Source organism: Cornus florida, unplaced genomic scaffold (genome assembly GCF_030987335.1).
Source record: "Cornus florida cultivar Cherokee Brave unplaced genomic scaffold, ASM3098733v1 CherokeeBrave_3.0.0_Hap2_Chr05, whole genome shotgun sequence".
In the NCBI taxonomy this organism is placed as follows: domain Eukaryota; kingdom Viridiplantae; phylum Streptophyta; class Magnoliopsida; order Cornales; family Cornaceae; genus Cornus; species Cornus florida.
This window is the reverse complement of record NW_026775575.1, coordinates 80,807,927-80,827,364: the sequence shown is the minus strand read 5'-3', so window position 1 is coordinate 80,827,364 and position 19,438 is coordinate 80,807,927. Positions and strand designations below refer to the sequence as shown.

Sequence of the window (19,438 nt, the reverse complement as noted above, 5' to 3'; positions counted from 1 at the left end):
GATTATATCCTTTAGCGACCAAACGGGCCTTGTAACGTTCAATGGAACCATCTGAATGATACTTGATCTTAAAACCCATTTACAACCTATAGGCTTATGATGTAAGGGTAAAAGAGCAAGAATCCAGGTATGATTTTTTTCTAATGCTGGAATTTCTGCAAACATTGCATCTCTCCATTGTGGAATTTTGATAGCTTGAGAGAATGATTTTGGTTCAACTGTTGAAGACACTGTAGATAAAAAAAACTCTATGGGATAAAGAGTGTAGACACTAAAAAATTTAATGGACTTTGGTGTTGACAAATTGACCCATTCAATATGGGTTTAATGTTTAATTAAATTGTTTAATTGGCCCAAGCTTGGTCCACTTAAATTATTTAATTAGCCCAGCACAGATGATTAAATGGAAAGATAATTATTTCTAATAAAATATATTTGGAATAATTATTTTTAAGGATAATTATCACAATATAACCGGCCCGGCCCAGTTATAATTTTATCTTTATCAGGAGATGACACGTGTCATCATCCTATTAATCCAAGAAGCCTATAAATAGAGGCCGGGAGGAAGAAGGAGGGGGACAAAAATTCTGCATTCAGAGATCCAGAATTCCAAAGAGAAATACAGAAGCTCTCGTCCCCTACATCCAAATCCAAAAGCGAAGAGCACCAAGCACATCCGAAACCGTGCCATTCTTCTTCAAATTCCACGGTGATCAACAACAAGCACATCAAATCATGCCGTTCCTCACCCAAATTCCAAGACGATTTAAGAACAAGCTCGTGCAAGCCTTGGATCTAACCAACAACAAAAAGGAGATTAAATCAGCAGACCATTCTTTTTGTAAAGAATATTACAGAGGATTGTACCTCAATTTCTCAAATTAATAAAATTATATTATTTGCTCCATATTTTGTTTCTATTGCAGACTTACAAAATTTGTGTGTACAAGAGAAATTAGTGCCAGAAACATACAAAGTAATATGATATGGAGTAGAACTTGTAGTTTCTTGAGAGTTTGATTGAATGAGATTAGCAGAATAAGGGATAGTGGGGCAATGAAAATCTTTGAGATGGGGCAGTAGGTGTCTCTCTCTGGATGGCCGAGATGAGTTAGGAACAACAGGTTGTGGTGCTGAAGTTGACTCTGGATTTCATTGGGTAAGATTGTAGGTTGTGTGAAAGGATGACGACGATGATATACTTGTAATGGTGGAACCTGATAGGATTGGTTTGCAATAGGGGACTGTGGGATAACTTGGGCAGATGAATTGGAATCTATATGATTAGTAGCTAAATTTGAAACTGCTAGTGGAGAAGGTGTATAATTGAATGTGCCATTGTCAAGGACAGGTAAAGGGTAAACTTGCAAGTTTGATGGAGAGGCCGAGATATCTTGATAAGGAAAAGTGGTCTCGTGAAAGATCACATCACGAGATGTGTAAATTTGCTTAGAAATAATATCGAAAATGCAATACCCTTTTCGAGCATGGGGATATCCAACAAAAATACCCGGTTTGCCCCTTTGATAGAATTTATTTTTGATGTTGGTATTACGGCCAAAACATAAGTAACCGAAAATTCGAAGGTTGGTTTGCCCCTTTGATAGAATTTATTTTTGATGTTGGTATTACGGCCAAAACATAAGTAACCGAAAATTTGAAGGTTGGTATAATTTGGCGGTGTGTGGAACAGTATTTCATGTGATGACTTACCACCTAACAAAAGGGTGGGAGTTTTGTTAATTATATAAGCTGCAGTTAAAACACACTCACCCCTAAAAGATAATGGAAGATGGGCCTGAAAACATATGGCATATGTAACATTGAGTAGATGACAGTGTTTTCTCTCCATTACACCAATTTGTTGTTGTATAGCAACGCAACTGCATTGATAGATGACTCCGTGGGTGGTAAATTTTTTTTGCATGGTGTGTGATAAGAATTCGGTTCCATTATCGGATCGAAGAATTTGAATATCATTAAAACGTTAATCTATATCACCAACTCCAGAAATGAGGGAATGAATTTTTGAATTAAATTGAGTATGAACCATGGCAAAAAAATGATTGTAAGATTTTTGCAATTTCAGATTTAACATGCATTAAATATATCCATGTAGCACGACTATAGTCATCAACTATAATTAAAAAAAAAAAAAATCTAGCATTAGAATGAGATGGTAGAGAAAATGGCCCCCAGAGGTCACAATGAATTATTTGAAATGGTCTACTAGTCTTGATTGAGCTAATTGGAAAACATAAATGAGTTTGCTTAGCTTGTGGGCAGATAATGCACGTGTTATTATTTGGACAACGAATAAAAGGGAATTGCTTAGTTAGCATTTGCAAACGATCAGTAGACGAATGTCCTAATCGACAATGCCATAAATTATTGGTGGTGGAATTTTGAACAGAGCAAACAGAGGCTAATTGAAGGTAATAGAGTCCCTCATGTAGGCGTCTCAATCTAATCTTTCTCTTCGATAACTGGTCCTGAAAAATACAAGAATCGTTAGTGAATGAGATAGAGATGGGTTGGGACTGGCCCAATTCACTAAGATGGGTTGGGACTGGACCAATTCACTAAGATAAATCAAATTAAATTGAAAGGTGGGTACAAAGAGGACATTATCAAGACGCATCGATGGTGAGAGAATGAAACTACCAATGTGGGTAATTAAATGATCCATTCCATCCAGAAGCTTAAGAGTAAAATGCTTAGAACAAATAATATAGGTTGAAAAAAGATATAATGAGGAACTGACATGATTAGTAGCGCCAGAATTGATGATCCATATAGAATTAGATAAGCACGAAAGAGATATACCTGTCAAATTTACTTGTGGTGTGGGGTTACCTGACTCAAGCATGCTTAAGATCTTGTTATATTGTTCGGTGGAGAAAATAGAAGGGGTGGCTGAATAGTGAGATGTGTCTGCTGAAACTGCATTAACTTGATGTTTTTGTTGGGGTATCCATGAAGTTTGTAACATGTACCCTTATGATGTCCCAATCGTTTGCAATGATTGCAAAATGGGCACGGTTTCCCACCACGCTGTCCTTGGTGTGAATTGTTGTTGTGGTCCCTAGAGAATTTGCCATTGTTCTGTGGCTGAAAATTTTGTTGAGTTGTCTTTGCACCCGAAACCCAGTTGTTAATTCTATTCTCATTGAATCGAGCACTCAATACCGCGGCTTCAGGAATGGGATTGGACAATGCATGTCTTTCATGCTGCTTCTCTTCTTGCCTGACGAGAGAATAAATTTTGGCAACACTAGGAAAAGGATCCATCAGTAAAATTTGACTACGGATGGTTGAAAAACGATTATAAAGACCTTGTAAAAATTCCATTGCATGGTCTACTTGAAGCTGAGCTGTAGTGGCAAATCCATGGCTACAAGTGCAAACGGAAATAGTAGATAAAGAGTTTAATTCATCCCATAGGGATTTAAGTAAAGTAAAATAGACGGATACCGTAGTATTGTTTTACTTGAGCGGGGAGATTAATTGCTTGAGTTGGTAGATTTTTGGTGTATCACTATGTGAGAATCGATCTCGTACGTCCTTCCAAATGTCACGAGCTGTATCCGTATAGAGAATACTCCCACGTATCTCCGGCGTAACTGAATTGAGAATCCATGAAGCAACAAGATCGTCACATCTAGACCACTTGGATTTTTCATTTTGATTAGTAGGGATTTTGATTGAGCCATCTATAAAACCTATTTTATTTTTGGCTCAAAGGGCCCTCGAAATAGATTGTAACCATGTACTATAGTTGTCACCAGATAACATTGGAGAAACAAGGATAGCCGTGGGGCTATCCGAGTGATGGACAATGAAAGGATCATTTGACCCTTGAAGTTCAAAATTTTGAATATCTGTTGGATTAACCATTTTGAATGAATTGAAGAACTAAGAAAAAATAGATTGATAGAAAATTTAGAGTTGTGAGCAGAGGTGCTCTAATACCATAATAAACAACACTAACAGAGACGTATTGAGATAAATCTGATATCTATTCAATGTGTTACAAAATGGTATATATAGATTTTACAAGAGAATATCTCTCAGTTAGGTTCTCTATATAAGGAAACAAATAACAAGTTGAGATATTCATGGTCAACTACTTGATTTGAGGAAACAAGTAACAACAACTTTGAATGAAAGAAATCTATGTACAGCTAGCAAGTGATGTAGTGGAGTTGATATTCTGATATATAGTTTGTCTTCTTAAACCTTGTAAAGGTGCCTCTTTGGCTTCGGTGCCTCGTGAAGGCAATGTTGTTGCTCATATGCTAGGTATAAAGGCTCTTGAAACCGAGTGTTGTGATTTTGAGAGAAAAATTAGATGCGCGTAACTTTATATAGTATAAAACACTTATTTTTATTCTAAATTGTTTTCAATTTCGAACGACATTATGAAACCGTCTTCAATTTCGAACGCGTGACCAAATAACAATAGAGTAATCTAACCATGGCGTTAAGATCCATCCTTCAAAGAGCCACAAATGCAATTTCTTTAAATAAAAGAGGACGTACTTGTAATTATTACAAATCTTATTGAAAGTGATTGTAATTTACTTTTCTTTTTTCTTATTTATTTACTATTTATTTATTTTTTCCGTAACAATAACACTCTCTTTAAAGCCTCCTCATTATGTAAATTACATAAATTTTCGTCACGGAGCATAAAAGTCAATCGAATGACTCTCTGCTCCGATAGAGAAGTAGTCAATTTCTCTTCCACTCCTCTTTTTGTTTCTTTAATCTTTTGATCAACTTAAAAGCATTGATTTGTTTCTTTAATCTTTTGATCAACTTATAAGCATTGATTTTTTTGTTAATTTAAGTTAAATTTCTTCTTTCGCTGTGGTTTAGTTGGAGATTAGAGATGACTCAACATCCATCAGTGATCCTCGCGACGGCGAGCTATGATCGCACAATTCGGTTCTGGGAAGCCCAAAGCGGTCGATGTTATCGTACCATTCAATACCCAGATTCTGTAAGTCTTCTTTCTACATATAAATCTTTATTTATTTTTTAATTTAATTACCATTACTGTTTTATTTCTAGAATTTTGGTTGTCTCTCTCTGATATGTAGTTGTTTTCTTCTTCATCTTTTTATGGGTACTTTTTTTTTTTTGGTTCAAAATTTTGGTCAGTTTGTTGTTTGATGAAATGGGTCAATGATCAAATTCTGTTTATCAATGATTTAGGTTTCAAGGGTCAGGAAATGGGTCATTAAGGTGTAGAAATTAAAGGGTTATATAGTAGTTATATCATGGGTGGTTGTAATATTGGGGTTGTTATATTGAATGCAGCAAGTTAATAAGCTGGAAATAACCCCGGATAAGCAGTACCTGGCTGCAGCTGGAAATCCTCACATTCGACTCTTTGAAGTTGATTCAAACACCCCTCAACCTGTATGCATCGATCTTCTCTTTATTCTATCATCATAGATTCATTTCTTATGGTTAATTAACATGTTTTCTTTGGGTGAATGATAGGTCGCGAGCTATGATTCGCATACTAATAATGTCACAGCTGTTGGGTTTCAATGCGATGGAAATTGGATGTATTCTGGTTCTGAAGATGGGACAGTAAAAGTTTGGGATTTGAGGTGAGTTGTATGTTTATATGGATAAAAGTGAGAAGTGCCCTTGTTGGATACATATCAGTTGGGTTATGTGTTGGACATGTCTGGTCATATATGGACCAACAAACATATTTGATAATTCAGAATTGAACATATATATGCATATAAAAGTATAAAATTCTGTTATAATGTTCTAACACTTAATATTGCATAAAGCATCGTAAATAAAAGAAGAATACTAGGCAATTTGAATATTCTATGTCCCCGGATTAAAATATCAAATAAATCCGAACTTAGATGCATATCCACACCTGAGACTATTACTGACATATAAAATAATTTTATGCACCTTTACCGTAAATGGAAACGATCTCTCCACGTGGGTCTTGGCTTGACGGTAAGGTTGTTCCATTGTGACCTAGAAGTCACTGGTTCGAAAATGGAGACAGCCTCCCCATGTGGAGGTAAGGTTGCGTACATTTGACCCCGCAATGGCGGTAGCCTTGTGCAGTGGGCTAACGCTTTTTACCATAAATGGTTACTGGAAAAACAATAGTTATTCTAAATTTGTGCGACTGCTTTCTGGTGTTTCTTGTCATGTTCTTAATTCAAGTCTGTTACAGGGCTCCGGGTTGTCAAATGGAATATGAAAGTCGTGCTGCGGTTAACACTGTTGTTCTTCATCCTAATCAGGTGAGATACTATTACCTTGTTCAATATTAGTCCAGATTAGCTTTCTATTAATACAATTCACTAACAATTCACTACTTGTGGATATATTTGGGTTAAATAGATAAATCAGCAGTAATATTTTTTGTTTGGGATGAACCTTAATAGTTAGTTAATGCATTTGCTAGAAGTTAGGAAGCACCAAAAAGGAGTGATCTGATTTAAGATAATACGGTTACAAGTACAACCTCAAGGCTGATTTAATCATTGATCGGTAGTGAGAGAAATCGTGGTTGTTTAGTTGGCAAATTGTTGTTATTTGGCCTTCAAGTTGTATTTATAGCCTCATTAACTTGACCCAAATCACTCCTTTTTGGTGTTTCCCAATAATCAATATGGACATGTCATTTGTTTTGAAGTACAATATAACAGAATGAACATAATAAGAGAGTTTAATGTACAAAGATATATATACTTGAATTATCAGAAAGTATTGCTACATGTATGCCAATTAGACACATCAGATAGAATTCTATGCCCATACCTAGGGGTTGTGTAACCGACTTGGGTAATTCACCATTTACTCAAGTCTATGTAACAGAGTTGAAACATTATGAAGTTTAATGTCTTAGACGTCATTTCCTCGTGAAAAATATATAGTATAGCAAAGATATCTTATGGCTGTGCTTTGAAGATTATCCAGTGGCCGCCCTGATTATCCATTATAGCCAAACACCATGGAATCTGAGTTATTGTAATATTTCTTGTTACTTCTTCCCAAAAAATGGCCATGGAATTGCAAAGATGTTTGTTTGTCTATGGTACGTGGACTAGGGTACATGTGTCAGGTGTGGGTATGCAACCAAGCTTGGACATGTGGAATTGCCAAACTGAAAGACATAGGGATACTGCTAAATATTCTACTGTAAAATAATGCCTTGATATAACAAACTTTTCAATACTTCAATGTAGGCTTTTCACTGATTTTGAAGTAATAATATAATAAAATTGAATAATTGAATATACTTTTTAGTTGCTTGTCCAACCAAAAGTGTCAGACACATCCCATATCTGAGTCCGAGTATTGTGTGTCTTGACACGGATATTTCACATTTTTTTTTTTTGAAGTGTCCATGTAACATAGCTGTGTATGTACTTATAAAAAAAAAAACATAGCTGTGTATGGGCTATACTTGAAGATGGTTTCAACTTTAATGACAACTTTGTGTCGGGTAATAGCGTGTCAAGTGAAAAGTGGCTCATTTGTTGTTTGTAGAAAATGCACTCTAGAAATGGTATAGGAGAATTGTGTTTGTGGTGCTAGTGTATTAGCACTATCTTAATAAGCAATTTTAGCTAAATCAAATTATAGGAAAGTGGTTTTCAGCTTGGGTGCTACTTGCATAGAAATAGATAAGTTCATCATTTCATCTCATGATATGAAAGTTCGTCACACACACACACACATATAGATATATATAACATTATTTATATTACATTTCTATTACATTGATAAGGATATACAGCCTTACCCAACAGTGGGAATACACTTATTTTCAATTTTGGGTGAATTTTTGAAACCATGTCGGGCAAATTAAACTTTCACAACTTGTAAGTGTTTGCCTATTTCAACCAACTCATGCATAGGTTATTTTATTTTGCTTAGTTTAGATGATTTTAGTGGTGATAATGGTTATTGGAGTAAAGGTGATGATGGCTTCTGAATATGGTTTATTGGTTACCGGAATAGAGGTGGTGGAGGATTGGGTTAGTGGTTGTGATTGTCAAATTCATTAGTGGGTTTGGTGGATTTGACTTGTGGAAGTGACTGCCGGATTTTATAACCCACTATCGGCCTAGGCAGTGTAACCTCTCCATTCCAAAGGGGGGGAGCTGACGGGTTCGAGTCCAAGTGAGCTGTTTAACCCCCCCCCACACCACCCCCCCCCCCCCCCCCCCCCCAAAAAAAAAAAAAAAGAAGAAAAGCTGGCTGCTAGAATTAGTGGTTGTAGGATTTACTTGTGTTGCAAGGAGAAGCTCGCAGCAACACCCATCAATGAAATTAGGACACTTCATTATTTTTGGCACTCTCTCTTTTTTCTCTTTCTTCTGTTCAGCAAGATAAATGAATAAAATTGATACATATATTAAATTGATATATAAAAAGATTAAAAATAATAATAAAAGGGATCTCATCATGGAAGTTGCGCAAGTCACTGTTGAAGTTTATTGAGCCAACGCCAAGCGGGTAAATCAATTGGCCCAAGGGGTTGGCTCAAGTGGGTAGGTCACTTGGCCTTGGTGCCTCATGTAAATTGATTCTATCATGTGCGATTTACAGACTCCTCATTTTTTTTAGTGAATATTGTAGAGAACTCCGTTTTAGATTCTTATTAACTCCTGGATGACAAGAAATGTTCCCTTTTTAATGTGTTTTGCTTGTTCATTACTAATATTATTTATTGAATCTCTCTCTGTGAATTATTTCTAAAAAGGTTGCCTGTTTGTTTATCATCAGTTGCTTTCTAAATTCTTCATGAGACATTACAACAATGCACAAATTCCTGATCTTGGTGTTGTCATTACTTCAGCTTCACGTGTTTTTGCATTATGTGACTGTACTATCTTTTCAATAAATATTTTCTGTTGGTCTATCCTCTCTCTAATGTATATTGGTTCCCTCCAAATAGAGTCATTTCAAATGACTTTCCAGGTTTTTATACATTGCATGATCTTTGAGGAGCTATTGTTTCACTTGTCTATTCAGATCATTTTAATTTCACTTATATATATATATATATATATATATATATATATTTGGTTGTTTTAGAGAGTGGTTATTTGCTGCTGTAATCTGTTATTTTCGTTGTTTTTCTTGCTCATTTAAATCTTATACTGTAATGCTTGGGTGATTTCTATTTTAATATCTCTATCTTATTTGCGTTTTAAGACAGAGCTAATATCTGGGGACCAAAATGGAAATATACGCGTTTGGGATTTGACGGCAAATTCATGCAGCTGTGAATTGGTATGTGTTGGTATAGCTTATCATATTTGTGTTTGTGTGCAAGTACGTGATTATGAATTGCTTGAAAATAGAGTGATTCTTGTAAATTTCCTTTATCAGGGGCATTTAAAATAACATCTCACGCAGAATATGTAGACACACACTCCTTTTTCTTAATTCAGCATGTTGACGTGTTTAAGAACCATCAACAATCCCTGAAATATATCTCTTTTCTGTAAAGTTTATTCTGTCTTTTTAGAAAAAAACTGATTTGTGATTCTCCTGGAAAAAGAAAAGTTGAATTTTTTATCTTTCTAATGTCATTCTATCCGAAAGGACATATCAAAAAGCCCTGAAATATAATTCTTTTCCATAAAGTTTATTTTGTCTTTTTAGAAAAAAACTGATTTGTGATTCTCTTGGAAAAAGAAAAGTTGAAATTTTCATCTTTCTAATGTCATTCTATCCGAAAGGACATATCAAAAAGCCCTGAAATATAATTCTTTTCCATAAAGTTTATTTTGTCTTTTTAGAAAAAAACTGATTTGTGATTCTCTTGGAAAAAGAAAAGTTGAAATTTTCATCTTTCTAATGTCATTCTATCCGAAAGGACATATCAAAAAGCCCTGAAATATAACCCTTTTCCGTAAAGTTTATTCTGTCTTTTTAGAAAAAAACTGATTTGTGATTCTCTTGGAAAAAGAAAAGTTGAAATTTTCATCTTTCTAATGTCATTCTATCCGAAAGGACATATCAAAAAGCCCTGAAATATAACCCTTTTCCGTAAAGTTTATTCTGTCTTTTTAGAAAAAAACTGATTTGTGATTCTCTTGGAAAAAGAAAATTTGAATTTTCAGCTTTCTAACGTGTGCATCCGAAAGGACAATGGGGATAAGTTAAAAAAATGAAAGGAGTAATCTTCATTTGCATTTAAAAGTTTAGGAGCCGTTACTTTGTGTAATGGAAAAAACTTGGGCAGCCAAACTTGAGAACATGGCTCAAGAGCAGCCACTCTTGTGCAAGACAATGTAAGAGGTTAGGTATGTCTAGTCCACCCCTGCCAGCACTCACAGGTGGGACTAGCATTAAGTAATAGCTTTTTATAATCTGAAAATGTAAATCCAGGTACCAGAAGTGGATACAGCTGTGAGGTCTCTGACAGTTATGTGGGATGGAAGCTTGATTGTTGCTGCAAATAACAAGGGGACATGCTATGTTTGGCGTTTGCTGAGGGGAAACCAGGTTACTTTTTTTAGAAAGCAATATTCTCCCAACTGCTTTGATATGAACTTGCCTTTACAACTCTTCGTTTTAATTTGTTCTGCTACAGATGATGTCCAACTTTGAACCACTTCATAAACTACAAGCACACAATGGTTACATTTTGAAGTGCTTGCTGTCACCAGAGTTGTGCGATCCCCAACGGTCTGTTTCATACAAATTCCTCCTTCCCTTCTTTATTTTGCCATATTGAAGCAATTTTCCTTTCAGCATTACTTTTACTCCATACAATTTATACCAGTAACTGTAGTGCTTATTTTTACTGAATGTTTTGTTTTCTAGATATCTGGCAACTGCATCATCTGACCATACAGTTAAAATATGGAATGTTGATGGCTTCACCTTAGAAAAAACTTTAACTGGTAATTCTTAAAACCGATATCATTCGAATATTTTTATGTTTGTTTCGGAAAATATCAACGGCTTTTAACACAGATACCTCTTTATTTTGTTAACCAGGACATCAACGGTGGGTTTGGGATTGTGTCTTCTCTGTTGACGGTGCATTCCTAATCACAGGTACCGGGCATTGATTCCAATATGTATATACGATTCCCCCACGTTCTGCAGCTCACCTTGATTTGTGATTGCCTTGTGCAGCTTCCTCCGATGCAACAGCTAGGCTTTGGTCAATGGCAGATGGGGAAGCCATGAGAGTGTACCAAGGGCACCACAAGGCAACGGTGTGCTGCGCCCTTCACGATGGAGCTGAACCTTCACCTTCTTGAATGCAGCATTCAGTAATTTTCTTTTTTTTGTACAGAATTGTAAGCATTGTGGAGACATTATTTTATTGCCTTGTATTATTATCATATAAATATAGGGGTTGTTTGGTTTAGTTTTAAGAACTTTGAAGGAGATACAAGTTTTCTAAGAACTAAGAAAAGACTGTTTTCTGAATTTGAGAACTTGTGATTTTATTATCCACTTATGTGACAATTATTGATATAAATATCTTAAATTAACTTATGGTTTTTTATATAATAAAAAAGCTATATAAATAGCATAACATTTTAACACGATTGAATTCCATTGTAGCACTATTCAAGCATCGCACTTTCTCAGTTTGCGTCTATGAACCCACTCTACTCTATCACACTTTTCTACGACCTATAAGCCTAACATCTCCTTAGAAGTCTCTTTGGTAACAAGTATTTCTCAACAAATTACTCAAGCTCAACACCATACACTTTGTGACTTAAATTTTATCGTTTTTTGCGATGATGTAATTTATATTATGATTCTTCTTTTAGTTGAAGGTGATATGAAGTTACGGAATATAGATCATATATCAATTGTACCAGACCCCTAATGAAGGACAGCATTCACAAGGGATTGAAAAAACAAAATTATATTATTTAAAATAAATAATTGATTTGGCAATTAAACCAATAACCTATATGGAAACAAGTGAACAATGTAGTAAACATTAATGATGTAAACTAGAAACCCAATTGCCTTGTCAATCAAAGCACAATCATATTACCTTAATGTAAACTATAAAACAAAATTTCCTTAAAAATTTTAAAAATAATAAAAAAAAAATCAAAGAGGATTACGACAAATTGGGCAGATTGATTTGATCTTAAACCACCTATCAATGCATCTAGCATGAAAAGTGTGATTACAGATTGGAAGAACCTTACATTGATCGCCATTCATGAAGTCCAACCAACAGATGACGCACTCACTGTCACAACCTCTTCTTCTTTCATTGCTTTTGTACCAAACAACTTTCAACTTCCTCTTCTTCTTTCTCGTGTTGATCGCTGGTTTTTGTGTGGCTGTTCCGACTTGTTGATTTCTGCCTATTTTATGCAAAGATAATAAGCAACAACCGATCACAACCATCACGACCACCGCCAAAAAATTCCATAATATCACTCTATATTGCTTGTTGAGCTCGTCGTGAGCAGTCATGGATTCTTCTGTTTTTCACAGAGAGTGAAGAGGAGGAATATAGAGAGGATAGAGAGTCCGAGAGCAGCTGTGTAACGGAGACATATGTTTTCGAGTTTGATTATGAGTCTAACAAACTTATTAAAGAAACATGCAGGGCTTGTGGAGTCACAAAAATTAATTGGCCCAATCAACTTTTATGGTAATTTTCCTTTTTTTGTTAAGACTTCGTTGTGATGTCAAGTCTTTTAAACTACTTCATAATTTACATGTAAAGTTTCTTTTTATATGCATAGACAAAATATACATTAATTTAATGCAATTCAATCTAGTAAGAAAAAAAAAAAAAAAAAAATTTGTTCGATCATTGAAATTACAAGTCCAATGATTATAAGGAGTAATGGAGTACTTCTACTCGAAAATTATGTTTCCTTAATATCATGTGTTGTACTTTTAAAATTTATGTTGCACCGGACAAGGATTCTATTCAGCACAGTATTCAATGGTTGAGAGTGCATCATCACTAGTGAATTTTATTTATCAATTCAATTTCAACTATTAAATACTGTGTTGGACTTGTCCTGCGCTGGAGAGGTTCCGTATTGCACCCGTTTATTAGCAAAAAGAAAAAAAAAATCATATTAAAATAATAAAATAAAAATTAGAGAAAATAAAAAGTTTTAACGGAATTGATTTGGATTACCCAAAACAAAATACATTAGGGACCCCACAGAAGAGGAGCCCAAGCCCACTTGGTTGAAGGTCCAACCATCTGAAATTTAAATGGAGAGAAGCGTTATAACGGTAACAACTCCACAATGCGGTAACAGAGCAAGCTTTGTTTCCCAGGTCAGGTGGTGGACGAATACAGAGGAGAGGAAAGAAGTTCCCATTCGGTAACAATACGCCTGGCCATTGAGGAATCAATGAGAGTTTGCAGAGAGTACGTTGGAGGGACAGAATTTGCAGAGTTTCTTCTTCTTGAAGTTCCTCCGATTTCGTTCGCGCCAAATATTATAGACAAGGGATGCAAAAGGCAGCCTAAGATGCTGATTTTCTGTTATGAAGTGAGTTCCATGCCGCTAAATGCGAGCATGTTGATGGGAGAACTTGGAACCCACAAGGTGTTTGTAAAAATGACTACAAGGGATTCACAAAGACCATTTGAAGAAGAGATGATAGTGGGATTCTGGCTCATTGTTGCAGATTACACAGAGTGTTGTATTTGGAAAGGATGTGCAGCTTCTGTTCGGAGTTAGAAGTGGTTTCTGAATGGCCACCCACAAGGTAAAGGAGTGTTTTGGAATCGAGGGTTTAGACCAAGCTAGGTGTGGCCAAGGTAAGATGGGAATGCTTGTCGAGGTAATTTATGGTTTGTGCAATTGAGGTATCAAGCTGAACTTGTCATGTTTGTGTGGGCAAGGATTGGAGTTGTGGAATGATAGTGGTAATGGTTGGGGGAAAAGACCAGGCAGAGTCAGCAATGAAGGAACTAACTGTGGTTTTGCTGTCATAGGTGGATTCAGTAAGTTGCCAGCTATCAAACCAGAAATTAGTGTTTCTTCCATTACCAATTTCAAGCTTGACAAGAGGTTGAATGGCTGCTCTGAGTTGAAGGAGCTTTCTCCAGTTCTTCATTTTAATTTTGAAATCATGACATTACTTCAATCTATCAAATGGATGAAAAAACACCACATCACCATCTTGATTAGATTAAGTGGGGAATATGGTGGGTAGTTGTAAAATGTGCTGTGATACATTTTTGTCATTGGATGGATGATCGGAGATATTGGTATAGAGAAATACTTGGAGAATATTTGAATCCTTCTAAAAAAATCTGCTAGAAAATCTTTCTATAAATATATACAATTTTCTTGGATTCTCACTTTCCAGGTTATAAATAGCCTATGGATCATAGGAAGGGTTACAAGTGTTCTGGGCAGTGGTGAGATTTTTGGACGACGTCGAGTGTTTAAGTGTAGGTGGCTCTCAGGATCTGGCGCTTTTGCAGGCTGCTTCACATTACGGCCAGGAACCATCTTCTTGGACATCTGCGCCGATGGAGCTTCACATACAAACACGGACTCAGCTGCCGTCGACAGAGCCTCCAAATCAGCTGGGGTTCGGAGCCATTGGTGAAAAATGCATCGTGAGAGCGAATCATTTTCGCGTAGAGGTTGCCCAGAGAGACATTCACCTGTATCAGGCAAGTTGTTAAAAATATGTGTTAAAGAATTTCGAATATATCGTGCCTAATTCATATTTCACTGTATAAGTAGATATATTCAGATTTTTTATTTTTGTTTGGTGGATTAGGTGTCAAATGCAGATACTTCAGCAACTACATTATATAAATCGGTACAAGTTATCGATTATATTAAAGATTGTGGCGTGACAAATCCAAAAATGAAAAGGGTACTTTCTGTTGAAGACCATGTTAAGGTAGGTTCCTCTTTTTTCAATTTTCTGGCGTTTCATAGTAAATGGTAGAAAAGGAAGAACTCATTATTTTTGACATGGAAGGTATTTAACAGTACTAATGCTATTTTTTATTTTGTTCATACCTAGTCTGACTTATCTTGAATATTTTTCAGTCAATGTCAATGTGATTTCTGTTTTTCTGGTTAGTTCATGATGAACTATTTTGTTTGTAATTTTCAGGTTAACGAAGCTCTGAAGGGTGTTAGGGTGAAGTTAGTCTCAGGACCGGTCAATTAAGACACTACACAGTGTCAGGAATATCGGCTCAACCATTGAACGAACTAGAGTAAGCTCCTGATATGTCTTTCTTTCAATCTGGGGTTGCTTTTTAGTATTAGATGGCAGTAGGAGAAGTTTCAGAAAGTGCCATTCTGTGATTAAATTTCGAAAAATAAAAGATATACAGTAATGTTTTAAAACTTTGTTGATTCCACTGACTTCATTTTTTTTTTTTTTTTTTTTTTTAAATAGGTTTCCTTTTGGCGGAGAAATGGTGTCAGTTGTTGAGTATTTCAAAAATATATACAGAATTCCCCTGCACTATTTGTTCTTGCCTGCTATTCAAGTTGGAAATGATACAAAACCGGTCTATCTGCCCATGAAGGTTTCCCTATTTATGTTGATTTTTCATACTGTCTTGTATTAGTGTAACTGTCATGTTTGCCAGTTCTGGTCTATGCTGACACTAGCTTTTTATTTCACTAAAGCTTTGCAAGATTATTGAAGGACAAAGACATGATTTGAAAAGGTTGAATGAGAAGGAGGTGGCTGCCCTGCTGAAGGCAAACTGTCAGCCTCCTAATGTCAATGAAGGAGATAGTAATCGGGTACAGATGAATTTGTTAAATCATCTTACCCTAAAAAGAACTACATTGGTTAAAGGTCCCCTTAAAAAAATCAATATGTAAAAGATGAATTGTTGATTGTGATTATTACTCGACATTGCTTTTTCTGTAGATGGTAGCGCGTAACAATTACAACAATAAGATGATTGTGAATGAGTTTGGGCTTCAAGTAAGTGCTGAACTTACTTCTATTGATGCACGAGTTTTTCCACCTCCAACGGTAATTATTATTAGATTTAATTTATGTTATGTGTAAAAAAATCATTTCTATTCGTGTCTTGTTTTATCCTTCCCCTCTGCTTTGATTGTCCAGCTTCAGTATCATGGTACTGGGCATGAGGCACTAGTCAATCCAAAGATGGGCCAATGGTGCTTGTTTAAAAAGGTGAACTCTCAATTATTTGTTTGGTATTTGCTGTCTGGTGAAATAAGCTTCTAGGGAAAAAAATTAGATTCTTTTGACTATAATTTTTTACTTATTGTACATCAAAAATCATAATTTGAAATAGACATTATACTTCTTGCCAAGTCCCTACTTCTCAAAGAGAGGTCAAGGGTTTGAGCCTCAATGGAGGCATGTGTGTGTGAGTACCAATTAGGAAAAAAAAAAAATCATAATTTGAAATAGACATTATACTTCTTACAAATAATGGCTTGGCTTGTTCTTGCCTTTTTCCCGAATATGAAGATAGTTGACTGGCATTCTGGTTTTCTTGCTCTATATAGAAAATGTTTAAGGGTGGCAAGGTGGAGTCTTGGACATGTATCAACTTTTCACAAATAAAAACAGAAGGGGCATCTGTTTTTTTGCTGTGAATTGATTTCTATGCGCATTGAGAAAGGGATGGTAGGTTTTAACCTTCTTCGAAGGCTTTTACTCATAATTGCACTCTATGCCCTTAATTTAAAGAATTTTGACATTAACTTTTGTGACAATTTTGAATGGGTTTTGATAGGAAGCCTTTGCTTCTGATCCTAATGATATTGAGGAAGAGCTAACTGAAATTTATAGTAGATCGTCAAGCCCAACTTCAGTTGTTAATTATTATTTTGCCCGATGTGGGGGGCTCATATGGTTAGTCATCAAATCCAAACTTTGAAATTTGTGGAAAGATGTGATTGCCTTTAGAAATGACATTTGACTCTTACAGGGACAATCAAACGTATATGCGAAACGAAGTTGGGCATAGTTTCACAATGCTGTCAGCCTCGGAAAGTACTACAGGGTTTGATGCAGCATCTTAAATCCGTGGTACTTAAGATCAATGTGAAGGTTTGTTCTTTATCATATGTGTACTTGTGCTCATGGTTTCTTTAGTTCAAAATTTTAACTTATATTGTGGATTATAATTTCATAGTTTCTTTAGTTCAAAATTTAACTTATACTGTGGATGATAATTTTACGTTGGAGGGCAAAATAGTGTCTTAATGAATGCTGTCAAAAGAAATGCATTCCTTTTATTTCTACTGATTACACAATTATCTTCGGTGCTGATGTGTCTCATCCTCATCAAGGGGATCATTCTAGCCCTTCGATAGCTGCGGTATTTTGTTAAACAGACTCTCTTAGCAGGCAGCATATCAGTTATGCTAAAAAGCTTGAGTGTTTTTTTACAGGTTGTTGCCTCTATTGACTGGCCGGAAGTAACGTACAGAGCAGTTGTCTCTGCACAGCCACCTCGGAAAGAGATCATCCAGAATCTCTATACTGTCACTAAAGCTCCTATTAAGGGCCTAGTCCACGGTGGGATGATCAGGTAAAAAAACTTAAGAGAAAAAAAAAAAAAAAGAAAAAAAAAAGAAAAAAAAAAAAACTTAATTTGTTCCATGTTAATATTTTTCCTCCTGTTTTTGTATTAAAATGTTTATCTATTTGCTTTTCTCTTCATGTTTGGCAGGGAACTTCTAATGGAATTCAATAGGTCCACGAATCACAAACCTAAAAGAATCATATTCTACAGGTTTATGCATACTCTTGAAGGGTCTAACTTATTAAAATTGCTTTTATTTACAATTTCTGATTTATTTTTATGACAGAGATGGCATCGGTGAAGGCCAATTTGCACAAGTTTTGCTGTTTGAAATGGATGCCATCCGGAAGGTACTTGTTATGTTCGGATTTATCCTCTTCTTATCAGGATTTGGTGCCAAATTGATCTCTCTTTTTAACTTTTTTCTTTCAGGCTTGTGAGTCTTTTGAGGAAAATTATCGGCCATTGGTTACCTTCGTGGTAGTGCAGAAAAGGCACCATACAAGTCTGTTTCCAGCGGATGGTACAATTCACAACATTTTACCGGGTAAATTTGATTCTTCTCGAGGTTATCTGGATTTTTTTCCCCCGGAACTATCATCAACATTGTGAACTGTCTTGTGCTTTGTGATCAGGTACTGTTGTGGACAACATGATCTGCCACCCTACCCAATTTTATCTTTGCAGTCACGCAGCTACTAAGGTAAACTCAATTTATTGGAAATTCTTGTTATAGGTGTACATACATACATACATGTATATATGTATAATGCTCTGTGTGATAATTGTCATTGTTGTGTCTATTGTTTGAGAAGGGTGTTAGCCGTCCCAAACACTACCATGACGAGAACAACTTCACTGCAGATGGCCTTCAAACACTGGCAAATAATCTGTGTTACACGTACTTTTTTCCTCTCTCTAGACTTTTTGATATATATATATATATATATATATATATATATATATATTTGTTCATTTTTAACTTCAGACTAGTTTGTAATATCATCTGAACTATTTTATTCTTCCAGCTCTGCAAGGTATACAAGATCGGTTTCCATTGGTTTGTCCTTTGATCTGTTGACCTCGTTATTCTATTTTATAATCATTGAAATCAATAAATCCAAATCCTTATGCCTTCTGGTTCTTGAAGTATTAATATCAATTTTTATTATTTATGCAGTGCCTCCTGTTTATTATGCCCATTTAGCTGCAAATCGTGGTCGTTGTTATATGGAAGATGATATGTCGGACACTGCCTCTACAAGCGGTGGCAGGGGCTCAAGAGAGAGGGACGTGGAGGTCCGGCCACTTCCGGGCATCAAAGAAAATGTCCAAGCTGTCATGTTTTACTGCTGAAATACAGTAAAACATCACAGCTTTTGAGTGAAGTATAACTTTTCATTCGAGTGTATTAAATGAATATTTTTTTAATTAGATGATGGTCAATCCTTGGTGATATTAATTTTTGTCTCACTACACTAATTATATATAGTTCTACACATGAAAGTAGGAATTTTCGTATTTAAAGAATTTTTGTATTGATTCCTTGTCATATAGTAGTCTACATTATTGCTGCTTCTTCATAAATGTGATTACAACGTGTTTTTTTTTTATAAGAATATATTTCGAACAATTAAAAGTCATCATGTTGTCAATTACATTTGCTTTTTCTTTTGCATTATTTTGTTAATCCAATTTATCCAATTTAAAATTATAGTTCAAGTTGAATGAGTTCGTAAAGAAATGATAGTTCAATTTGATCAAATTTAAAAAATAGAGAAGATAAAAGTTTAACGCAATTAAATGATGCACCTTTATTTGTTTGTTTGGACGTAAAATATTTTTTTCGAAAAAGATTTTTTTATTTTTAGATAAAATATTTTTTTATTTTTACTTTTCGGT

General features: G+C 35.3%; 2 protein-coding genes across 2 annotated transcripts; both read left to right on the top strand.

Moving 5' to 3' along the window:
• Window positions 1-4,639: 4,639 nt before the first annotated feature.
• Window positions 4,640-11,525, top strand: LOC132307103 (target of rapamycin complex subunit LST8-1-like). The gene is made up of 11 exons (XM_059804770.1): window positions 4,640-4,733; window positions 4,885-5,008; window positions 5,329-5,430; window positions 5,515-5,627; window positions 6,227-6,296; window positions 9,223-9,300; window positions 10,405-10,521; window positions 10,610-10,704; window positions 10,843-10,922; window positions 11,020-11,079; window positions 11,161-11,525. The coding sequence occupies exons 2-11, from the start codon at window positions 4,898-4,900 to the stop codon at window positions 11,286-11,288; spliced, it is 954 nt and encodes a 317-aa protein (XP_059660753.1). The 5' UTR covers window positions 4,640-4,733; window positions 4,885-4,897; the 3' UTR covers window positions 11,289-11,525.
• Window positions 11,526-14,780: 3,255 nt separating this feature from the next.
• On the top strand, window positions 14,781-19,072 carry LOC132309551 (protein argonaute MEL1-like). The gene is made up of 17 exons (XM_059807844.1): window positions 14,781-14,901; window positions 15,121-15,226; window positions 15,412-15,544; window positions 15,648-15,767; window positions 15,898-16,005; window positions 16,099-16,170; window positions 16,512-16,598; window positions 16,742-16,844; window positions 16,937-17,058; window positions 17,403-17,542; window positions 17,684-17,746; window positions 17,823-17,886; window positions 17,969-18,083; window positions 18,172-18,239; window positions 18,352-18,437; window positions 18,565-18,596; window positions 18,717-19,072. The coding sequence occupies exons 3-17, from the start codon at window positions 15,431-15,433 to the stop codon at window positions 18,890-18,892; spliced, it is 1,470 nt and encodes a 489-aa protein (XP_059663827.1). The 5' UTR covers window positions 14,781-14,901; window positions 15,121-15,226; window positions 15,412-15,430; the 3' UTR covers window positions 18,893-19,072.
• Window positions 19,073-19,438: the final 366 nt, after the last annotated feature.